General features: G+C 48.5%; 7 protein-coding genes across 7 annotated transcripts; 3 read left to right on the plus strand and 4 right to left on the minus strand.

Annotated features, from left to right (window-relative positions):
- Positions 1-1852: 1852 nt before the first annotated feature.
- Positions 1853-3389, plus strand: AKAW2_80727S (uncharacterized protein; the record flags this gene model as incomplete). The annotated part of the gene is made up of 2 exons (XM_041681779.1): positions 1853-1891; positions 1941-3389. 2 exons carry the CDS (start codon positions 1853-1855, stop codon positions 3387-3389), a joined length of 1488 nt encoding a protein of 495 aa, XP_041548688.1.
- Positions 3390-3573: 184 nt separating this feature from the next.
- Positions 3574-5098, minus strand: AKAW2_80728A (uncharacterized protein; the record flags this gene model as incomplete). The annotated part of the gene is made up of 4 exons (XM_041681780.1): positions 3574-4040; positions 4100-4301; positions 4357-4395; positions 4454-5098. 4 exons carry the CDS (start codon positions 5096-5098, stop codon positions 3574-3576), a joined length of 1353 nt encoding a protein of 450 aa, XP_041548689.1.
- A 2023-nt stretch (positions 5099-7121) lies between these two features.
- Positions 7122-8305, plus strand: AKAW2_80729S (uncharacterized protein; the record flags this gene model as incomplete). Its single annotated transcript, XM_041681781.1, has 2 exons — positions 7122-7181; positions 7235-8305. The coding sequence occupies 2 exons, from the start codon at positions 7122-7124 to the stop codon at positions 8303-8305; spliced, it is 1131 nt and encodes a 376-aa protein (XP_041548690.1).
- Positions 8306-9030: 725 nt separating this feature from the next.
- AKAW2_80730A (cupin domain-containing protein) lies at positions 9031-9483 on the minus strand (the record flags this gene model as incomplete). Its single annotated transcript, XM_041681782.1, has 1 exon — positions 9031-9483. The coding sequence occupies one exon, from the start codon at positions 9481-9483 to the stop codon at positions 9031-9033; it is 453 nt and encodes a 150-aa protein (XP_041548691.1).
- A 339-nt stretch (positions 9484-9822) lies between these two features.
- AKAW2_80731A (uncharacterized protein) lies at positions 9823-10224 on the minus strand (the record flags this gene model as incomplete). The annotated part of the gene is made up of 1 exon (XM_041681783.1): positions 9823-10224. The coding sequence occupies one exon, from the start codon at positions 10222-10224 to the stop codon at positions 9823-9825; it is 402 nt and encodes a 133-aa protein (XP_041548692.1).
- Positions 10225-12692: 2468 nt separating this feature from the next.
- On the minus strand, positions 12693-13514 carry AKAW2_80732A (uncharacterized protein; the record flags this gene model as incomplete). Its single annotated transcript, XM_041681784.1, has 1 exon — positions 12693-13514. One exon carries the CDS (start codon positions 13512-13514, stop codon positions 12693-12695), a length of 822 nt encoding a protein of 273 aa, XP_041548693.1.
- A 1163-nt stretch (positions 13515-14677) lies between these two features.
- AKAW2_80733S (YukJ family protein) lies at positions 14678-15412 on the plus strand (the record flags this gene model as incomplete). The annotated part of the gene is made up of 1 exon (XM_041681785.1): positions 14678-15412. The coding sequence occupies one exon, from the start codon at positions 14678-14680 to the stop codon at positions 15410-15412; it is 735 nt and encodes a 244-aa protein (XP_041548694.1).
- Positions 15413-15692: the final 280 nt, after the last annotated feature.

A 15692-nucleotide genomic window follows, 5' to 3' on the forward strand; every position in this document is an offset into this window, starting at 1 on the left:
TGCTCTTCTGCTTTCCTCAAAAACAAGGCAGTCACTCACTTGTCTGAACTAGGGGGGTGTTGTATTGTGAACCGGCAAATACTCCTTGAGGTCATCAATACCGAGTACTACCGGAGTAAAAGCATAAGATACGCAAGTCCCTTGGGGGTAACGAGTGCTCATCATGCAATACTTAGGGAAGGATCACTCTACCGAACATAGTTTCTTTGAGAAGGTAGACGTATATCTTGATATACCGGCGCCTACAGCAAAGAACATGACCAAATGGGGAATATCCGCCATGAGAAACGTGGGATTGAAGTATACTATAGCTGACGTATATGTTGATCATGGAAAGTAAATGGCTATTAAGAGCTGGATACTATAGATATTTGAGACTTGAGACATTGGGATAGTGAGAACATAGGAACCATGAGACTGAGAAAGGAAAGATGATGAGGAAGGGAAGAAGGTTTGGGAGGAAAAGTGGACGTATTTATATCCGTGGGAAGACGGTGACTGGCTTGCTTCCTATGGTGAAGCATGATGCTTCGTGTGAAGGAATCATTCATATAAGGCTCTTGAATTGATGGTATCCTACCTCATTACTGCACTTAACGCATTAACTCAGGGCCTACTAACTATTCATCGGATTATATTCCCTCCTCCGCGTCAGCTAAGAACAGTATTTTAGTATGCTTCTAGTGTTATCATGGTTATCGCCGTCTTCGAAATACTAACGTGTGACTATAACATCACCACTATCTGACTGCGTTTATACCACGGCCGAAGGAGATTGGAAGCCACGTAAATTGCCGACTCGATAGGGATTTGGTAGACTGTGACAGCAAAGCACTTGGCGCACAGGTTTACTTTACTGCAGAGCCATTCAATTCTCAGTCATTCAATTCATGATCAGAAGACATCTGGCACTGACGGGCTTCACCCAGGAAGGCTTCACTGTAGTCAATCCTCGAAATTCCCTCCTACAATGCTTCCCAGAATTCATCCATATTTTGGCCTTATTACCATGCCGAATTTCAATTCCATGTTCAGAAAACTGGGCGAATTGGATGAGCCGAAATTCGAATATTGGAAACACCGAACAAGTTATAAGCGCCATAATAATTTCTATGAAAATTTATCGAAAAGACTTGTCGGTTCAATATATATGTTGTTCCTCGTCTTGATACTGCTGCTTCAGCTACTATGCGTCAGTATCCTCAACATCGGCATCACTCAGCTGGCTAATATTAGCAAAAAATAGCTTGTCCTCATCCCTATAAAATAGATAGGGGCTCTACATTTCCCCATCCATCAGCATCCGATCAATATTGCTTTACTGACCTCCTCGCCAGCATGGCTTCCTGCTAACGCGTTGGATGAGAGAACTCCACGGGACGCCGTGTCTGCTTGCCCTTGAATCTCGACATGAAGAAGGCAACCTGTATGCTCCGCATGAATAACGCAAGGTCTGTGTGGATACACTTGCCACTCGCGATTCTTGTCAGAATGGGCGGCGGAGAAGTGGACATATCCCTCCATATATCACTGTTCACCGCGAGGCTGAGATGCTGTCTGTAACACTGACACTAATGATGGCTAGTGCTTACTGTGGGGATGTATTGATGCTTTGGCTTTATATCATTGATCCGCAAAGAACTGTACGGCAGGTCAGTTCGGCTTCAACCAATCACCCATGCAGTCTAAATTGGACTAAAATAAGTAGATAGCTCAGGCGTTGGAAAAAATCCCCACTCGTGCTATTTTGTGCCTGATTGCCGCCCGGGGGATTTTCACCCCATCTCTCGCATGACCTCTCATCATCCTCTGATTCATAATCCTTTTCCTCTATCACCGCACACTCAGCACAATGGCTCTCATTGCCATTGTAGTCCTTCTCTCTATTCTCGTAAGTCTGTCTCGTTCCAAAAGACGCACATCATATCTGAGAGCAATAGTACCTCACCACCCTCATCATCTACAACCTCTACCTCCATCCTCTTTCCATCTACCCCGGCCCTCTGCTCTGGCGTGCATTTCGCTTCCCTTTCATCCATGCCAATATCAGTGGTCACCTGCCCCATCGCATCCGGGATCTTCATACCCAATATGGCGACATTGTCCGCGTCGCCCCCGACGAACTATCTTTCCTCGACCCCCGAGCCTGGCGCGATATCTACACAGACCGCGAGTTTGTCCGTCCCCACCAATACAAGGACCAACCTCCCGGAAAGACTGCTGCGAACTTGATCGCATGCTCGGAGGAAGAACATGCTCGTCTTCGCAAGAACCTCGCACCGGGGTTCTCTGAGAAATTTACCGCGTTGCAGGAGCCGATTGTTCAGAAGTATATTGACACGCTATTCGACAAGCTCGATGCGAAGATTTCTACTAAGGAAGGCGAAAAGAAAAGTGCTGACGTGGACCTGGTGGAATGGATCAATTACCTCGCTTTTGATGTGATCGGCGATCTGACATGGGGTAGCTCATTTGGATGTCTGGAGGGACTGCAGTATCATCCGTGGGTGCAAACTGTCAGTCAGTTCAAAGCTGCTATTATCGTCGGGTCGATAAAGTTCTATCCCATGCTTTACCGGCTGCTTCTGGCAATTACTCCCGCAGACGCGCTAAAACCAGTTATGGAGATGTGGAAAGTCACGGACGAAAAAGTCGCACAGCGAGTGGCAGCCAGTTCAGCTGGTGCTACTTCGACCACACACCCAGATTTCGTGGGCACAATGATAGCTTCAAAGGCCATGACGCAGGAAGAAATGGAAGTCAACTCGATGATGATCGTCGCAGCGGGAAGCGAGTCAATCACTACCCTTATCACAGGTATCATCAACTACCTCTTGCGAGAGAAGGACCAGAAGACCCTACAGAGATTGGTGGACCTCCTCCACCAGACCTTCTCCACAGAACAAGACATAACAGCCACCCGGCTCAAGTCTCTCCCGTACCTCGATGCAGTCCTCATGGAAGGCATGCGGCTTTGCCCCACTATCCCGGACGCGATGCGCCGACAGGTCCCGCGCGGTGGAGCAACAGTAGCCGGCCAATATGTACCCGAGGGGATGATTGTCTCTATCCCTCCATTTGCGTCTTACCGCGCGGCACGGAATTTCACTCACCCGAATGAGTTTGCGCCAGAACGATGGTTAGAAGAAGACGAGCGGTTCCGTGGAGACAGTGCGAGACAGAAGGAAGCGTTCAATCCGTTTTCGTTGGGACCACATAATTGTCCGGGACAGAATCTGGCGTGGATGGAACTGAGACTTATTCTGGCGCGACTTCTATGGAGATATGATCTGTCTACAAGTGTGGAGTTGCCGATTTGGGGAGAGCAGGGGATATGGTGGTTTTGGGATAAGAAGCCGCTTGTTGTGAAGGTTCAACGTAGTCATTAGGATATTTATGCTACGTGCACCGTGTTTAGGTATGAACTGACTAAACTAAGAGGCAAAAGTTCCTGGGTAAGGATGATATTATAATTATTAGCTGGCAATATACCTCAAGTAAGTACGACAAGCCAATTGAAGTATCCTCATCATTCAGACCTTCTCCTACTTGATGCGATAATCCTGTAGCCCCTTAAGAACTCCCAGCCAAGGCGCTAATCGGCGCCACACCAGGGAAGAACGACGCCGGAATGGTAGGAATCGGGATTGAAGCCGACGTGCCAAACGCGGTGGTCAAATCATCAGTCATAGTGGGGGCCTCGTATCCCGTCGGAGCAGTGTTCACATAAGTAGTTGTAGTGTAAGGAGTCGAAGTGCCAGTGGCAGAGTCGAGGCAGTAGCCGGATCCGTAGGCATTCTTGCAGACATACTCATCGTAAGCACCTTCCTCAACCCACAGGTCGATCTGGACGAGGTTGATCTCGGTGCAAGGAGTGTCTTCAGGGCAGATGACCCGGATAGGCGGCCGGGTTTCGCCATCGACGGCGGTTCCCGTCCAGTTCTGAAATGTAATGTTGTGGTAGTTGATGCCGTCACCGTCGATTGCATCCATGCTGCTCCAGTAGCTGTCGAGGTCGAGGGAGTAGGCGTTTCCGTGGCCTATTTCGTTATTAGGTTGTGTGTTGGGGAAAAAATAGAGAAAAGATAGGGTTAGGTACCAATGAAGTTCTCAAAAACGACGTTGGATACATCGCCCGAGCCACCATTGCTCTTGATCATCATCATCTGGTTCGAGTCCCAGGTGTAGACATTGCGGTAGACAATGTTGCTGACGTTGGCGCCGGAACCGAGGGATCCGATGGCACATCCGCCACTGGAGTTGCAGTAGATGTTCTCGATCAGGAAGTTGTGGGAGTTGGTCTGTTGCGGCTGGAATTAGCACTTTGGCAGTTGCAAGACATCGCTGTTCACTCACCTTGGTTGTGACACATTCGTCTTTGTTGGTGACCATAATCTACCACATTGTTAGCTTAGCTAAAACAAAATGAAGTCTGAGGGACAGCAGCACACACATCGTGAATCCACATATTGTCACCATACACATCGATACCGTCCAGACCACCGTGGTCGGCACCGCGGATAGCCATATTGTACACTTCTCCATTGTAGCCGCCGTCAATGACGAAGTGGAACATGGGCGAGTCGACCAATACCAGGTCATGGACGGACCAATCCGACACATCGGAAATGTGCAGCATCCGGGGACCGGTGTAAGTATCATCACGGTGGTAAAGGTAACCGCTACCCTGAATAGCACCCGTTGCGTTTGAACTAAAGAGCTCAAAGTCACTGCCACCGCTTATCTCGAACATGTATGACTGGGAGGAAGGCGACGAGTCGCGGTAGAGGACGCCATCGAGCTGGATAGCCCAAGCAGACCCATTCTCCAAGGAGACCCAATTTTTCAAGAGATAGTCACCCTCAGGGACGTAAATGAGACCGCCGCTACCGCAGTCAGCAAAAGCGTCGATAATGGGTTGTCCCACGTCGGTGGTGTTATCTGAGCTGGCTCCGTAGTCCAGGACATTGCACGTCTTGACGGCGGCCTTGTCTGAGACGGAAGTCAAGGGTCCAACAGATCCTGTGAGTTGGGCGTGGACCGAGTTGGTAATTGAGAGAAGGTAAGTTGCCACGAGAAAGGAGGTTGACAAGGTCATGGTGCCGGTTGTTGAAGAAATTAATGCTCAATGGTAAGTGAGCGTGATATATCTAATAAGTACTATCTCTGGCGGGTAACATTGCTTTAATCGTCTTATACCCTTTCCTTCGGCCGGGAGAGCCCAACTTTCTCCGATGATCGACAAGAACTATGTCTGCAAGCCCCTCCCCTTGAAGCCAGAGACCCTGGAGAAACTGTTTAGATTTCGCAAAACTTTCATAGGTTCCACCAACAGGAGTGTCACCCTGAATGACATTATTCAATGACCGTTGATCTGCTGACGGATATCCTGACATGGCATGACTCGCCATAGGACGAGCTGACGCAAGTCAACGTTGCCCTGCCCCTGTCTCCACACGGTTCGATATTAACCGCGTGCCGATCTCTCCAGATGTTGCTTAACTCGGCCTGCCATCACCCGAAGTGCACGGGCCAAGGGAAGAAGTCCTCGGTATTATTGTGGCTATAAAGCCCGAGATGAGGCATGATCTCAGGGTAATAATTTGTATCTGCGGTTCGACGGCGTGTGGACTTGTCAAGGTCGACATGGGCATTTGGAGGAATTCAAGGTAGAGTCCGAGAGGAGACAAACAGGAATGTTGGCGAGTATCTCCACAAGTGGAGCGGATTGGACCCTGCTTGGCTTTTAAACGAGGAACGGCCCACCAACCGTTGGTTTCACGAACACCTAGTTTGGTTCCTCGGATATTCCCCTGGCCGTGCGATATCCTGTGCGCGGCACACCCCCACACTGAAGTAATTGCACCCTGCTGAGTGTATATTGCAATGATGAAATTTAGACAAGCCATGATTGGCTGCTATGGGCTTCTGCAATGTGGTAGAGTGCTCGAAGCTACATAGGAGAAATGATACACTGGTCTTTGTTTTCTTCACTGGTGCTTCCTTCTTGTCTCGATCATTACCCACAGCGCCAATATCAGATTGCTTAGAAGTCAGTAGGCCTTTCCTATGAGTGATTGCCTATTATGAAGACGATAATATTGAGTGTGAAAGTAAACCAATTCATCACAATAATATTTCAAGCACTTGTTCACAGTTGAGCTTTATATAGAAGCTGTGAAGGGTTTCGCATATCGTAATCTATACCCGATTCGGCTAGGGGTTGGAGTAATGGCTTTGGCTTCGGCAGTTCGGGTCAAGTCTGACTCCGCGTCCATGAAGTTCCTGGAAACCGTTCATCACAAAGTAGTCCAAATCATAATGATCAAAAAAGGAGAAAGGAAGTGGATGCTGCGGCAAAAGCCGCGTCGGGAAAATATGAGGTAGAGGACTCTTTATGATGTTGCTTGGTGAGTTGTCACGTGACCGGGGTTTATCGTACACTTTAACATTGGCAGTTTTCCGTCACTGTCAGCTGAATGACGGCACCGGAATTCTGAGTCGAAGCAGCAGTTGGGGGTTGTATGAAGGGTGATCCTAATATGAAGGTAAAAACGATTGATCTAGTGCTACCAGAGTGTTTCTCTGGTAAAGGAACAGTGTTATAAGATTTCAAAGACACCTTCTCAGAATATCCAACGGTGTACATCATAATGCAAGTCTTCCAGCTTTGTCTGTGACTTATTAGAGGTCCACTTAAGAACCTAGTGGGTACTTTTGGGAGGCATACAATGTCACTGTAGCCCCTCCGCCTGACAGACTCAAGTCCCGTTCAATATAAGTAGAGGTCGAAGAACTCATTCTAGCCTGACTATGGGTGTCTATGGAAAATTATCAGATCACAGACAACCCCAAAATCACGCACTAGTCATAGCTTAAATTACCTCATAGCATTCATATCCCTACTTGGATATTGCATCAACTTGAGCTTTTCACATAGTTATTAGATAAATGTTCAGTCATAAAGGGTGGCCACTTACGATAATGTGATCCGCCCCCATCAAGTTTCCTAGCACTACTCGCAGACCGCCGTCTACTTATTCCCACATCATACCAACCATCGCACTGATTTCCAGGAAGAGAAACTCCATCTGCTCCTGTGCCTTTTTGTCTTGCCCATCATGGCCGGAAAGGAGAACACGCGTGGTATTTCATCACTTCCCCAGGAACTCTACGATGAGGTGAATCTTTTTTGTCTCTGTCTTGTTACCGTGACTCGCTAAACATGAATTAGGTTACGCTTTTCTTTGCAAATTATGGCCTAGAGGCTGAAGACCGAATTGCACGGTTGATGTACCTGCGTTTAGTCAGTGTGTCATTCAATCGAAGCGCCACTCGAGTTCTGTTAAGTGCAGTACGCTTGAGTGTGAGTCGCCTATTAGAGACGCCTCAACTTCTCCACGTGCAGTCTCCGAGCAGCATAAAGTCCATATTTACGAGCGACCTCCGTCGATTCATCCGCTCCCTCACAATTTTTTCGACTGGTTCGTTGGCTAAGGCTGTGAAACGACCTCATAACAATCTCTATCGATGCCTTAAAAGACTCCCTTTATTGCAGTACTTTGAAATTGACTACCGCAGCCAACACCCGCACGCAGTGGTAAATATGCTCTGGGCCCTTGAACGTGCGCACCGATATCTTCCCAAATTAAGAGAAATCAAAATCGATTTACCGGAGTACAGTTCACTCAGATATCGGGCCCCCTGTCTCCGCAGGCTCGAGGGCGTTCTACGCACATACCTGCCTCAACTTCAACACATTGATATCACATTTGTCTCTGACTGGTTTCAACTCATGGAAGATTTTGTAGACCAAGATTTCCTTCATCTTTTCCGCCTTGGCCGTGGGCTAAGATCTATCCGCCTAGTGGGTATCAACACCTGCGCCAACTATCCTGAAATCTATAATCGGAAAAGTTGGCTGCACCCAAACGCTCCAATTGAGCACATTGAACTAGATGACTTTATTGCGCCATTCGAAGTTCTAGCAAGGATATTCAACTATGAGAGAACCTTGGTGAGTCTGGACATCCGCAGAGTGGCCCTCTGGACGGGTGAATGGAGAGACTTTTTCCTAAAGATCCGCAAATTCCCGCTGTTGTCACATCTGCATATCTATCAATGTTATTATGCCGATGAATGGTTATTATTTACCCGCTGCTTAACCGAAAAGGATGAAGATGCTGCGCAATCTGCTCGTGAAATGACAAAGAAGAGGAGCGAAGGCTTGCCCCGGGGACAAGTGAGGATGATATTTCCAAGCCAAGCCGCGCGATTGAGCAAGCATGGTCTTCACTTGCACTGAGATGCACTTTGGATATGCTACTTGCCCTACCACTTTGGTTGAACTTATTTGCTTCGAAGGCAAAATCGATTCTTTATTTCTCTAATAACCCGGTTAAGTCCATGTAGAGAGCCCCTATTGCGATGCTAGCTCTCTAGTCGATATTCGAGAAGCGGCATGAGGGCCCAGCCGTTATTAGCAAAGCCTACAGACAGATACTCGGCCCCCCTCAACGACAGCAAAGTAGACTCAGCCCTTCTGATAACACCTGCATAAAGCTATATCTTTCGGCCCGTTTGAGATCTACGATGCATGGAATACCTGCGGACCGGGTACATAATTAGATTTCTGGCGATGTGTCTCGCTCAGCGGTATCTTTGATTTCTGGCCTAATAACTGGCAGTCCGGAGGTGATCCACGCCATATCTTATGGTGTTCAAATATTCGACATCATACAACGTCAATAGCCTGCGTTCGCATTGTTGGGGGCTTTCATCTTCGGGCATACCGATGCGTATAATTTCGGATATAACGTGGAGATATTCTATGATATCAGATATGAATGAACGTGGATTCAATGTGCACCGTCATTAACCATCCCCGTCTTCTGTAGTATCATGCATCGACACTACCGAGCACCAACCAACACTAGGTTCATATAGGGTACGGGCATCACCCAATATCGAATCATTTAATCAAGCAAAAAGTCTCACCCCAATAGAACAGCCACACCCCAACCCCAACCCCTATATCTTAGCCCTCACCTTCTTCTCCCCCTCCTTCACCCCCATTCCCTCCTCAAACCGATAAACCACATCCCCAAACGACCCCGTCGGAAAGACATAAAACCACTCCAACGGCTCCCCACCCCGATTAACAACCCCATGTTCGGCATCCCCGGGAATAAACACGACCGTGCCCGCAAAAACCTCATACTCGTTCCCATCGATAAAGACATGCCCCGAGCCCGAAGTAATATAGTATATCTCCGCTTGGGAGTGGCGGTGGCGACAAAGATGGCCTGTGCGGGGAGGACAAACTGCTAGACCGGCGCACATGTCGGAAGTCGGGGTTTGAGGGGAGGAGAGGAGAGTACGCCATGTTAGGTGGCCATGGGCGGGGTTTGGGAAGGATTCGGGTGGGAGGGAGGTAATGGCTTGGCGGTGGTGGATGACGGGGTGGGTTTTTTTGGTGGACATTTGTGGCGTGTTCGGTGTTGAAATGGGAGCTTAGAGGGTGAGGATGGTGAGCTAAATTTAAGGTACCGGGGGATTATTAAATCAAGTGGAGTAGCCTCGTATGACGCACTGGGTGAGTTGGCACCGGAGGGGTTCGGAGGTGATATGCAAGTTTGATGCATGTCCGTTAGGGTGGTTTCGTGCTTGTGCTTCAGAGAAGATGATTTGCTCTAACCAAGACAGGTATGCACTATCACTCTTGGAAAGCGGGCTAGGCGAAGGAGTGACTGGATTCGACTAACTGAACGTATCTAAAGCACCAAATCGCTCGGTTACCCCTCATACACTATCTTCTCCGCATCAATGGATCATTGATTCGGCAACCAGTAAATCAGACCAAAGATCGACACATAGAGTCATAACCCGGATCGGAACCTGTCGGCTTGCCAGCTCCTTGTCATTCATTTCAGCCGCATACGAGACTGTAACTACAGCCCCGGTGAGATTCGCTACCTCGGCCACGATAGCTGCAGATCGAGCCGCACCAGCCTCTTCTCTGGTAAGTTCATACAAATGGTACGACGTAGCCATCAACTTGGGAATGAGAAGTGCCTTGAAGACAGCACCCACTGTCCGCCCATCACTCGGTAGCAAATCGGGGAACTTGCTCGTGGTAGCCGCAAGCTTGCCATGGACGGGTGTGAATCCAAGAAAGCTGGTGGCAATATCGAGTCCAAAGCAAACGCGTGAAAGCACCTTCATACCTGAGTCCTGAATGGGATCTTTGGGTGCCAGGAGGTTGATGGCTCCCACGCTTGCCACAACTATGAGCTTGATGACCGCTACCAACCCGCTGAGGGTGCCTGAGCCTGCATGAACAGGGCGACGTTGCCGATGAACAGTACCATTCCGCTTATGGCATTTGCGTACACGTAAATGACTGCTGAGTGGTTTGGGAGAGCGCGCGCGGAGAAGTTAATATTGACGAAAATAACTGTCTCAACTCGTCCCAGCTGCTGGCTGCGATAAGAGGAGCAGAACAGTCATCGTCGGGGAAAGGGGGTTCGTTGTTTATCACCTTGTACACAACAGTATAGCCGACAGTTCCAATCCACATGAAATCATCCAAAAGGAGATATCGGTGACTCCCAAGAGACTGAAGATGTCGGAGATGACGGGGATATGAAGCTTGGTATCCAACAGGGACATGGCCTCATCGGCAAAGCTTTGCATGAAATCAATCAATGCATCCACAACTACCTGTACGCTCAATAGCACGCCATCCACGAATATACCGGCTAGGCGGCGCAGTACCTCCTCGGTACTTAGAGAGCTGAAGTCGGTGGCCAAAGTCTTCAGCCGACTGTAGAAAGCCCCCAGAACCTCCCCTTCTGCAGATAGTGCGTCTAGCAGCTTAGTGACCAGGTCTTCAGTCACGCTTGCCTAGGGAGCGTCACCAGCGATAGTAAGGTCGTTGGCATGGTTGCGGAAATGAGAAGAGAAGAGCTGCGAGCCCGATGTCTGGCCCTCTGCTGGTTGACGCTGCTGCCCGCGCGTCTCGCTGGCAGGGTCCCCGAGTTTCGACCAACTTCTCAGCTAACATCAATATCGCCACTGCCCGATAACTGGCGTTATTATGCTAGCAAATACCCCGGTCGACTATGTGGATCTGGCGGATCTGTAAATTATACTCGATTAGACTAAACAAGTGGGGTTCGAAAGGCCAAACTACCATTTTGGCCCGATGGACATTGATTATCAACGTCACTCAAGTAAACAAGTATCAACGTCGCAAATGCGAGAGTGCTTTAGGTTGCCTATAGCATCGAGTTGCATCAACACCGCTCCTATCACACAAGGAATTGATAGATATGAATGAAGCACATCAGCCTTTTCTCAGAACATATACTTTGTGCCTCGCATATATCACATCTCTCCGTCCTCAACTCATATTCCAAACCAAAGGATCAGGTGACCCTCGCTGCAGTGAATGTCTCAGCATGTATTATTCCACGTATCCCACGTAATCCAATGGTAAATTACGCCCCCCTACTCTGGCTCAGGGACCTTCAATATAAACAAGATCTGGAATCCCCACAGTAGGACAAACCTGGGTGGTCTAGCGGTTGACCTTTCGCGTCGGGCCTTACATGGCACTCTGTGGGAGGGTCCCGCGTTCGATCCGTATCGGGACCTTGTCTTAGACTCTGAAAAGTGTCGCCTCTTTTTTTTTCTTCTTCTCTTTCTTTTACCTGTTGGTCTATGGGATCATGAGGCCTCCCAGAGGAACTCAGCTTGTTTATGTTGCTCTTCTGTTGTTGTAAGTGATCTCACAACTTGATGGTTTTGATCTAGAACGATGCTACCAGCCAAATTGCGCATCTACACGCAGATCAACTCCCTACCATGATTAAAGTTACTTGGGCTGACCCGGATGGTGTGGGAATAAAGTACCAAGGCTCCTTCCCATGGAGTTTCCCGTCAACAAACACCAAGGAACTCCAAAGTTAAGGTTCGCGGTCTTCTGACCTCGTATAATGTTATCCTATCAGACCCTTCGACTGTACCCAACGCAATTCGGACCATGGTCCAGACTAGCTCCATCCGTGTGGAAAACTCAGCCGAAGGTATAATTCATCTATGGATAGTGCTTCGGAGCATAAGCTGGTTACGTGGCTCCTCATGGGTCACCTCAACGTTAGCTATGGGGACATATCACATATATAGGAAGATTGTATGTGATCGGATTATTTATTTTAGCTTACTGTGGCAAAACTAGGATGGTCTCCGTACCCAGGAAGAGTCACAATGTATAAGAACACCAACTTCCACTGATTTATTGGATGTCAGATATTTCTGACGGAGTAGAGTACAACAAAGAGGAAAGACATTCCATCGTTGTGACTAGCACATCGTATCCCAGTGATGCTGTAGGCTGGCAAAGGACAACATTGTAGATACCGGGCTCGCAGATAGATTGTGGCTGACGAAACCCATTAAAAACTAATCACAAAGAGAGACAAAAAGAAGGAAAGAGAAGGAAAAACAAAAGAAAAGAAATATTAGATGCCAGTGCAAGATTCAGAACGTCCATCCTGCTAGGAGCAATGGAAGAATTCGAAACATGGCTTTTTGTGAGTTATTGAATGCCAAGATTCGCATTCATCACTTCGCTCCTTCATCGTCCCAACAAGGGTTGGTTATGAATGATCTCCAACACAGCTGCCAGATCAAAAGGCGTAGGCATCCAATATAGCTCCCGTCTTTACCAGATCCTCATCCTCGACAACTAGCCAGCCTTTACTCTTCATTTCATCCACCAGCTTCTTCTGCTTAGACGAGGCCGAAGAACGATTATTCGCCTTGAAGGAAAGCTCGACGATGTAATCAGTTCTCTCAGCCAAGGAATTCACCATGTGCCAAACCTCAAGGCCGATCGGCTTACCGTCCCACGACCCGGAGTAGCGATCAACATGAATCGGGCCATGAATGACCGACCGCTGCAACGCGTAAGTACCCCAGTCATGAAGTTTCCAATGCTTGAACTTGTTTGGCGCTTCCCTGGTTATCATCTGCCGCAGATTGTCTGCTTTAGGGAATTCTAGTTCGTTGGGTAGAAATCCATCTAGCTTCTTCTTGGTGGTCATTGAGAGCATCTTTTGTTCGTAACCCCATTCAACTTGTGCCTTGAACTCCCGACTATCACCAGTGGGCTCATTGTTGAAACCCTGCAAATTGGCGTGGATGAGAATGCTATCAATATCGCTGTTTTTGATTGGGTAGTGATGTCTGTACGTAACTTCGACAGCGCTATCGCCTTGAGCTTTGCGGGCGCTAACGCTCCAGCCGGCCCCGAACATTTCCTTGGTTGGGGTGTCGAGAAATTCTATGATCTCCATGATGGGGCTCGGCTGCATGTTGAAGGTAGATTGGACGTCATTTTTCAATTCAATGCTCGGGGTGAGGATTTCGGCTGGTTCGAGAACGAGTCGGATTTCGTAGTCAGGCGCCTTGTTTTGTGGCAGTATACCTGACGGGCGCAAGTGACTCATTGTGACGGATACTCGTGGGTGACTTGGTTTTTAGTGAAACGGTAGTTGCAAACGCGGTGCAGTAAACAAGGTGCACGAAACGGGGTGCACGGAGAGGGTTGCAGGAAACGGGGTGCAGGAAACGGGGTGTAGAAAACGGGGTGTAGAAGTGGTGGTGATAGCAAAGCTGGATCAATGACAGTGTTTATATGTGGAAGTGAAGCGTAGTGAATGACCAGTGTGAAGCATGGTATGAACTGTCAGTGGAAGCTGGACTTCCCGTTTTCCTGGGCATAAATGCTGTGCATGTTTGCATTCACTGTATACTCACTTTTTTCTTCTAAAGAGGCCGCCATCGGGAATTGGGGCATGCCAAGGTCACCATGCAGTAGTAGCAACGCATTACTTCACGGCTCCTCCCGAGCCACAGACGGCTGAGAGGATCTTCCCAGACCCCACATACCTCTCATGAGAAAAGTTTTCATTGATATAGAGGTTGGATAAAGCCTGCCGTGATAATAGGTTTACCGGGCAAGAGTCATGTTGGCCTCATCGTAGGCTGGATGACGACTTGGTAAGAGACTCACGATATTGCATTCTACATGATGGTCTCGAGAGGAGGCTGATCAGTTCCCCCAAGTCCTCAGGTGTTAAAAGAGCAATAAACTCACATATTGGCGCTAAAGTAACACACGAGACCTTTAGCACCCAATTTGTATGAGTAAGGCTAGATAGATGCCAGATTTACATGGGTACTGTCACAATACTAGCTTGGTGGATCCGTTGCCAACACTGGATTAGCGCTGTGAAGCTTAAATCTGCGGGGTGGATCTCTGCCCCGCTCACCCCGCCGGACCCGAGGTGCAGCGTCGCACGGTCGGCATCTCGCCCTCGGGTCGCGGTCGGTCTCGATGAGTCTACACCGCAGACCTTCCCTTCTGACAGGTTGGAATACGAGAGCTAGGAAATATACTACTTCACCGAGTGCTTGCTTTTACGCCATAGTTACAATAACCTCTCACTTAGTCCGCTGAGAAAAATGCTGAGTATAAATAGCGACCCAGGGAAGGCGAAAGCAGCAACGATCTGAACCTGCATCATGGCAGTAGCATTACTACCAGTACTAACTGACAACTCGGGTGACTAATATACAAATCGGAACATTTTGCCAGTACCAAACCACCATGCCTGTCCCCCACTACGGTGTCTGGGCTTGTCGCCCGTTTGACTACTACGCCGAGGGCCGTGGCCAGCCCACGCCACACATCTACCTCTACTTCAGAGACGACTCCTCTGGCAAGCGGACTGCTGCCATTAATGTCAAATCCAGCGGCAAAGAATCTCGTCTGGTATACTGGGTTGATAAAGACTTCACCCATCCGATGACCGACAAACTCGACGCCCTGGAGCTGGGATTCCACCTGATCCAGGATCCCAACAATAACCATAACAATGGCACTCAGCATCGCCACCATAACCACCGCCACTTTCGCTATAGTCACTATACTCCACAGCACACCGATCTAGAGGGACTTGACTTCTACCGCACAAAAGGCCTCGTGAACATTCTTGCCGGCGAGATCCTGAAGCACGACATCGACGGACCTGACAATGACATTCTGGATAAGCTGGAGCCAATCATCCAGGCGGCTATTAATGATGAAACAGCCACTGCCTATATTTTCGGTGCTTCGTTTGGATCTGGAATTCATAACATTCATATGAACCAGGGCAGTCTGCCCAAATATGACAATGGGATTTACTCGGATGGTGGTTTGTTGTTCAAATTCTCTGATGGGCACTGGGAGGCGGTGTTTCTGGCCTTTGCTTCGCAGAGACTTCCTACGGGTGATGATGGGGAGGCGGAGAGAGGTAGTGAGAGCTTGTTGCAAATTATTCGGGAGGCAGTCGGGTCCTGAGGTCTACATGATGCTGATATAGTGTATGGAATCATTTTGAAACAGGTTGCTACGTAATTGTATGGACCAAGATGCAGCTCTATTAAGTGTGGCATTTTGAAACCCGGTTTGATTGATTGCTCTGCTAATGACTGCCTACAGTTGGGCTTAGTGCTAATGAACCTGTCTGCTCAGTAACATTTTAGGTTATATGATCAGAAATGCATTCAGTGGCCTGGGCAGAGGATTATTTTGGCGAACTTCATAGGCATTATCACACATGGTCAAAGACTATGTGGTT

The sequence above is a fragment of the Aspergillus luchuensis genome, chromosome 8 (genome assembly GCF_016861625.1).
Source record: "Aspergillus luchuensis IFO 4308 DNA, chromosome 8, nearly complete sequence".
In the NCBI taxonomy this organism is placed as follows: domain Eukaryota; kingdom Fungi; phylum Ascomycota; class Eurotiomycetes; order Eurotiales; family Aspergillaceae; genus Aspergillus; species Aspergillus luchuensis.